The following is an 8,571-nucleotide window of genomic DNA, read 5'->3' on the forward strand; positions in this document are numbered from 1 at the left end:
TGCCCTCAATGAAAAAGTGACCAATGATATTGTTTCCTACAATCCCTGCCCAAACATTAACCTTTTGAGGGTATTGACTGTATTCTTCTCTCATCCAGTGAGGATTTTCGGTGGCCCAGTAGCGGTAATTTTGCCGATTAGCATGACCGTTAAGTGAAAAAGTACACTCATCAGAAAACATAACATCTTCTAATTGGATAATATTGTTATCCAACATGTCCATCATTTGCTCACAAAAAAAAGTTCTCCTATCAAAATCGTCTTCCATGAGCTCCTGAGTAGGTATCATCTTATAGGGATGCAATTTATTTTCTTTTAATATGTTTACTATCGATGTATGACTAGCATTGAATGTAGTGGATGCCTGTCTACTCGATGTATGTGGATTTTCCTGAAACTCAAGCAACACATCTAATTTGAGTTCATCACTAAATGCATTGGCAGCTGCTTTTTTTTACCATCTAAAAACCACATTGCTATGGTTTTTGTTCACTTTCTTATTATCAAGACCTAAACGGGAAATAAGTTTTAAGTATATTTTAGCGAATTTCGGTAACCACATGATTTTAATTTATTTTATCTTAATTAATCTTAATAAACTTGAAAGCGACAACATTTTGAATGGAGAATGAAAAGACCTTTCAAACGATATATCACAAGCCTATACTTCCTATTTTAAAAATTGGGGGTTGTACCTGTCATTCTAAGGGGGTTGAAGGTAGGGGTTGCATTTTTACGTTAAAGAATATCAAGTTATAATTTAAATTTGACGTGTTTCGGGATTTTTTATAAATATGTACAGTAACCTAAATAATGAATTTATTCCATTTGGATTTTACACACTGTATATATATTAAAAGCCAGGTGAACTATATTAGAAAATTTTTGTAGTAAATAAGTTGAGGTACCATACCAGTCAAATATTAGTAAAATTAAATATCAATATATATATATATATATATATATATATATATATATATATATCAAAATATATACGGTTTTATCAAAATCTCACATAATTACGAATTTTAATTCAGTCATACAGTTTTGTAAATTAAAAAGTGTTTAACAATAACTTGTTTTTTAGATAAGTTAAAGACTTTATAATTAACACAGAGTCGTACCGACCCAATTACAATATAATGAAACGTAACAAGAAAATTAAAATAAAAAGTATTTAACAATTTTATCCGATGGCCGGTACTTCTGACTACAGGGGTCCTGCAATGTTACGCGATCAACAAACATCATCTTACTTTACAATTACTCAACAGAAAGCAGCTATATTTCCTTCCAAGAATCAAGCCATTATTATTCCAGCAGTAGACACACTAAAACTAGAAGACTACGTTACAGCAGTAGAATCCCTCTTACAGCTCAAAAATGTACTCTTTTTATCAAGAATTTCTAATAACAGAATATGCATCTACCTCTCCAGCAAAGAAGTTGTTGACACATTTGTAACAGATCACGGAGGAATAAAACTAGGAGATAAATAATGTCTTTAGAGTGAGAAGATTAGTCACTCCTGCTAATAGGTTACTGTTGTCCAATGTTTGTCCGACTATTCCTCATCACATCATCGAGAAATATCTTGCTGAGAAGGGCTTTCATCTACTTTCACCGATGTCTTTCTTAAGAGCGGGAATCCAAGACCATCAATATAGTCACGTCCTAAGCTTCCGTAGACAGGTGTACTATACACCTGTCGACAATATTGTCATTCCTGAATCAATTATCGTTGACTTCGATAATACATCTTACCGAATCTTTCTTTCTGATGAACTAACCTGCTATCTCTGCCATCAAATAGGTCATATAGCCTCAACATGTCCCAATATGGCGATTCAGTCAAATACATCCATACTTTTTTTCCTTCTTCCAATGCGATAGCTGAAAGCAAAAATCACTCTGTTCAGAATCAAACGGAAAATACTTGTGACGTAATGGACTCCCAAAAACTACATACAAATATTACCATACAGAAACTTTCTCATTCTAAAATATCGACACCACTTGGTACACCAACGGCAGAAAACACAGAAATAGATTTTATAAAACCAAAAGCAATATTAACAAAAAAGTTAAAAGCCACTATATGTGATACAAAAGCTACAGAAATAGTTTCTACCGAATCACTTATCTAACCCGCAAAGGAATTTATTGATGAAGCTTCAACTCGGTTCGAATTAAACTCTATAGAGATAGTCAGCTTTCTGGCAGATGCACATGGTTCCTCCAATCCATTAAATATCGCACTAGAATACACGAAAAACATATCAGGACTATTAACAATACTAACAGAAATCTATCCTAAACTCGTAGACAGACGCATTAAATCTAGAATTACACGAATAAAGAGGAAAATACGTCGTCAGTTAAATATAGAACAAATTGAAAAAGATGACAACTCCGAAGATACAAATGTTTCTCAAGAAAGTACCAATTAAAAAATAATAATAATAATAAATATATATTATTTAGTGGAATATACAAGGATTATTTAAACACATCGAAACGCTTCAACTCTTAATAAAAGAAATAAACCCACAAATTGTAGCGCTAAAAGAAACACACTTTAAAAATAACAAAAAATTCAACTTAAAACATTTGGATTCATACCACAAAAAATCAGAAACTACGCCAACAAAGCAAGCGGTGGGGTATCAATATATATTATTTCTAATCTAGAATTAGAAGAGATTCCTTTACACTCTGCTTTAGAAGCCGCAGCAATTAAAGTTAAATGTCTATATCAATGTTTATATCCTATCAGAGCTGGATTGTGTCGCAAAAGACCTGAAACATTTAATCGAGCAAATTCCAAAACCTAGACTTATTCTAGGTGACTTTAACTCTCACAACATTTCCTGGGGATGTTATTTCACAGGCAAAAGAGGAGAACAAATAGAAAAATATCATAATGAAACAGATTTTGTATTATTAAATACAGGAAAAAAACTCGGTTTAACTTTGTCATCAGCAATCATTCTGCTATTGATCTGACTATATGTGAAAGTTCCCTAGCTCCTAGTCTAAACTGGGAAGTATTAACCCATACCTACGATAGTGACCACTGGCCTATAATAAGAAATAATAATTGCACAAGAACAATTATTAATTTTTCAGAAATATGGAAAACTAAAGATGCAAATTGGATAGCTTGCTAACAACATATTGAAGACTACCTACCTAGTTTTGGAACAATAGGAGATAACATTAATGTTGTTACAAACAAATTTACCTTATAGAGTAAGATCCCAGAGCGATCAGACATAACTTATTTTCACACAGATGAAACCTTAGACTCTGAGAAGCGTCTCGTGTGCTTTGAATACCTGCGTATTTATGAAACTTGCTGAGTGACACGTGGGCAGGTACCAGGTGAGAAAGGTAACTAAAAATAAGAGCTATTTAACTTAAATTTACATAACTGATTTTTATACATATTTTGTAGAATATTATTTTGAAAATACTGTAATAAGTGTCAGACACTTGTCATGGACCAGAACTTTTGTCAGATGCTTTAAAGCTCCACTAAAATTAAATGAACTTTACTTACTTTTACATGTCTGATTTTTAAATAGAGATGCAAAAATATTTAATCGGATCGAAAACAGTAAGTATTCTTAATGTATTTGAATTTTTTACTCTGAGGCTCATGCGCACAGCACTCTCGCGCTCATACTTCGGGTTGACTAATTTTTGTGTTTGAGGGATGTTTGGTCATTTTAATTTGTCTGACTGATTAAATTGTAACGTTATAAACGTCACATCTCTATTAATTTATATTTAAATAATTATTTCATTCTAATTTGTTTATTAATTTATTAATTTCTTTATCTTTAGTTTAATTTTTACTATTTTTTTATTCATAAAAATAGTTGGCGCCCACAAAATGTTTTTTCTTTTCTTCCTCTGTCTTTATTTTCTCTCTTTCTGTCCCATAGAATAAATATTTGCCCTCTCACTTTTGTTCGGCAGACTATTCTGTTCTGTGTTGACTGACAAGCTAGTTTCATGATATCTATACCAACATTCTATGACATCTGTGCTAACTTCATTCAGTCTCCCACTTTCTGTCAAAACAACTTTTCTGTAGTGGGATTATTTTTTGCCTCTTTTTGAAATTTATAAAAGAAGGCAAAAATTATTATAAGACTCATTTTTATGGTCTACAACTTCTCTTGGGGTAAGTACTTTCATTGTGATATTTATTCTATAATCCTGACCACATTTCCAATATTTGTAACCTTACTTTCTTTCGAAAGCACATTTTCTTTTGATATATGCATTAGGACTCTTTAACAGAATTTAACTAAGTAGTAACATTCATATTTCATTTTATCCTTGCCATATGCTATTTGTTTAAGTGTAATTTTGTAAGATGGCAAGGAAGTTAAACCTTTCTTTTTGATGTGTTTCTAATGCATGTTGTTTCTTATCCTTTTAGTTTATTGGAGATATCAAAACTTTAACTGGATATTTTATTGGGTTTGTTGGACACATCAAAACTTTATTGGAGATATAAAACTTATTGGTTTACTGGACAATTTATTTGGTCTATTGGTTTTATTGGCATATTTGGAGTTCAATAATTGGTCCGGACATACAGCCACGTGTGACTGCAGCTCTCCAGAAGCCACAACTTCTAATTGGAGGATCCAACAGCTAGAGCACACAAGCCGCCCATCGAAGCAATAAGTAACACTTATAACTGTTAAGCTTTGGCAGGGTTAATTATTGTTTTTTTATTGATTTAAATAAATATGATTGGTTAAAATTTGTCTTATTTGCTATCAAATGAGAACTCAGGTTCAATCCCTAGTTTAAGACAAGACGAACTCACCCTTGAGATACTGAGCTAGGCAAGGTATAGACGATAAGCTCCCATGGTTGATTGAGGTATTATTTTTACAATAGTATTTCAATTCTCTTTGGTAGTCTTATCGTTACAAAATATAACTTTATTATAGTTCCATTAATGACATATTTAAAAATCAGACATGTAAAAGTAAGTAAAGTTCATTTAATTTTAGTTAAAGCGTCTAACAAAAGTTCTGGTCAATGACAAGTGTCTGACACTTCTTACAGTATTTTCAAAATAATATTCTACAAAATATGTATAAAAATCAGTTATGTAAATTTAAGTTAAATAGCTCTTATTTTTAGTTACATTTCTCACCTGGTACCTGCCCAGGTGTCACTCAGCAAGTTTCATAAATACGCAGGTATTCAAAGCACACGAGACGCTACTCAGACTCTAAGGTTTCATCTGTGTGAAAATAAGTTATGTCTGATCGCTCTGGAATCTTGGACCAATAATATTAACAGAGGTAGCCACAAATATTATATGCAAAACAGCAAAATCAAAACGTAAACATTCAGTACCGCAATGGAACAAACAATGTGAGGAGGCACTTAAACAAAGTAGGCATGCATTTAATGTATTAAAAAAACATCATACACCGGAAAACATAACAGCTTTTAAAAAATATGGAGCCTACGCAGGATACGTAATTAAGAAAAGTAAATGTGAATCATGGCAAAATTATTTTTCCACAATAACCGAAAATACTCCTGCATTAGAGATCTGGAATAAAATCCGTAGGATTACAGGCATTTCATACAGCAATAAAATTAACTCTCTTGACATTGAGGGACATTTAATAATTACAAATAACAGTCAAATAGCCAACGCTTTAGCCAACTCATTTCAGACATATTCAAGTGATTCCGTACATGACCTATTATTTGTAGAAAACAAAAAGAAAATAGAAAAAGAGGTCAAAATTAAAGATTCCATCAGTCCGCTAAATGTTGCAATAAGTATGCAAAAACTAAACGAAGCATTGCAAGGACTTAACAACTCTAGCCCTGGACCAGATGAAATTCCAAATTGTTTTCTAATTTATTTTCCTTTAGCTGGTAAACATCTACTCTTAGATATATTCAATTTTTTATTTTCGACTTAACAATTTCCTAAATCCTGGAGTACCGCTACAATAATTCCTTTTTTGAAACCTAAGAAAAACAAGTCCAACCCGGAATCTTATACACCAATATCCTTAACATCTTCTTTATGTAAATTATTAGAAAAAATTTTAAATAGACACATTTTAAATAGATTACAATTCTTTTTAGAATAAAAAAATCTAATAGCTAATCAGCAAAGCGGCTTTAGGAAAAATAGAAGCACAACTGACAATTTCGTGTCGCTAGAATCGGCAGTTACTGAGGCATTTGCAACTAATCGACAAGTTAAGGCTGTCTTCTTTGATATAATTAAAGCTTATGATACTATATGGAAATATGAGGTTATTGTTAAATAACGTAGGAATTTTTAGAATACTATTCACAAGAAAATGACATACCTCAAGGATTTACACTAAGCGCAACACTCTTTTTAGTTGCAATTAACGATATCGAGAACAGTATCCGAAACCCTGTTAAAGCAATCCTATATGCAGATCATATCCTCGCAGACCTCGTAATCTATATTTCTCATAAGAATCTTAATATGGCGACAAACATTATTCAACTTTCTATTAATTCCCTACAAGAATGGTCTAAAACAACAGGACTGAAATTTTCTACGCTTAAAACCAAAGTAATATGCTTTTCTCGAAAACATTAAATTGTTGCAAATCTTCCAAAATGAACACTGTTTGATCAAGTTTTAGAAAACGTTGAGGAACTTAAATTTCTAGGTATGATTTTTGATTCAAAACTTACTTAGAACAAACACATCCAATTACTTAAAAAATCATGTTGACAGAACATAAATATTCTTAAAGTACTAGCAAATCATAAGTAGGGCGCAGATATAACACAGCTACTAAATATTTACAAATCCTTAATCCGCAGTAAATTAGATTATGGATCAATTATATATAATTCAGCTAAGGACTCAACATTAAAAAATTAGATATTGTACAAAATACCCCACTAAGAGCAAGACTAGCATGGGCAGGATTTGGAAAACTTAGTTGGATACTTAAGAACCGCAAAATATCCCAATACTTAAAGAGCAAAGTGTTCAACCAATGCATCCTTCCTATCATGACATATGGATGTCAAACCTGGACACTAACCAAGGCAAACATGAATAAACTAGCCACAACAGAAAGAACAATGGAAAGAGCAATGTTAGGTATACGACTGTCAGATAAAAAGATGAACGACTGGGTAAGATCCAAAACAAAAGTCGAGGACATAACAACAAAAATTGCCAAACTTAAATTGAGCTTCGCGGGCCACACTGCTAGACAAAAAGACCAACGTTGGAATACTACAATACAACATTGGAGACCTTACGAAAGTAAACGACCAATAGGAAGACCACAGATGAGATGGGTTGATGACATTAAAAGAATAGCCGGAACAAATTGGAAATATGTTGCTCAGAATAGAGACCGATGGAAGGAGTTTGAAAAGGCCTATGTCCAAACATGGACGACAGAAGGCTAAGAAGAAGAAGAAGAGCCCACTAAGACTCTCTAGGAGCCTACAGAACCAGTCCAGTTGAAAGTCTTTATGTCGAAGCAAATGAATCTCCAATTTCTATTAGAAGATTACGTCTCAGTTTATAATACGCAAGCAAGCGATCAACTAATCCAAACAACCCGGCATACCCCTATGCTTTATCCACACATTACCATTCTAATTACAATCAAAATCCTAATCTTCGACCATCATTTAGCAAAAGAATTAGGAACTTCACATTTCCATAATGGTATATAGCATATAGCATAATTAATTTTGGTATGCGGGTATTATGCATACCAATATTGATTATGCTCCCCCTTGGACTATACAAATTCCATATTGTAACATAGATCTGTCAACTTATACTAAGGACAATACCCCTTCATCTCTTTTTTTCCAATACTTCTACAATATTAAAAATAAATATTCATCCTGTCAACTAGTTTATACCGATGCATCAAAAACACCCGAATTTAAAACAGTAGGATCCGCCATTGTCACAGAGGATTCTGTGCTCAAGTTTCCACTACCTAAGGACTACTCAATATATTCTGCTGAACTTTTTGCGATATCCAAGGCAGTACAACAAACTCTTAATCGACCTGAAGACGTGACAGTAATATTCACAGATTCCTTAAATGCAATTCAGGGAATTCAAAAAATATATCAGAATCATCCGATTTTAGAACAGATTAAAAAAGACCTTGTGACTCTACAAAATAATCATAAACAACTATATATAGTGTGGATACCATCTCATGTGGGGATACGAGGAAATGAGATAGCTGATCAAATGGCCAAAGAAGCTTGTAAAATGGAGAGATCCGATAATAGAACTAACTAAATTCCTCACTCAGATATGAAAAAATACATCAATGAGTACTCAAAAACTTATGGTTACGAAGATGGTAACTCTTACCAATACTCAATAACGGGAGTAGATTATTATCATTATTATTAAGAATTAAGAATTAAGAGTGAACAGTCGAAGCTAGTGTCATCCGTCAACTGGGTACTCTCTTTATTATTGTACTTAGAGAACCAATAAAGTAATTATGAGTATCCAGTAAGTTCGAGTTAATC

At 32.6% G+C, this 8,571-nt stretch overlaps 1 protein-coding gene across 1 annotated transcript; it reads left to right on the top strand.

Moving 5' to 3' along the window:
• The first annotated feature begins 7,777 nt into the window (after positions 1-7,777).
• On the top strand, positions 7,778-8,332 carry LOC140433938 (ribonuclease H1-like). The gene has a single exon (XM_072521910.1). The coding sequence runs from the start codon at positions 7,778-7,780 to the stop codon at positions 8,330-8,332; it is 555 nt and encodes a 184-aa protein (XP_072378011.1).
• Positions 8,333-8,571: the final 239 nt, after the last annotated feature.

Source organism: Diabrotica undecimpunctata, chromosome 2 (genome assembly GCF_040954645.1).
Source record: "Diabrotica undecimpunctata isolate CICGRU chromosome 2, icDiaUnde3, whole genome shotgun sequence".
Taxonomy (NCBI): domain Eukaryota; kingdom Metazoa; phylum Arthropoda; class Insecta; order Coleoptera; family Chrysomelidae; genus Diabrotica; species Diabrotica undecimpunctata.

Excerpts from the sequence above, each read along its gene's own strand:
- LOC140433938 (XM_072521910.1), top strand. The coding sequence starts at position 7,778 with ATGCATACCAATATTGATTATGCTCCCCCTTGGACTATACAAATTCCA.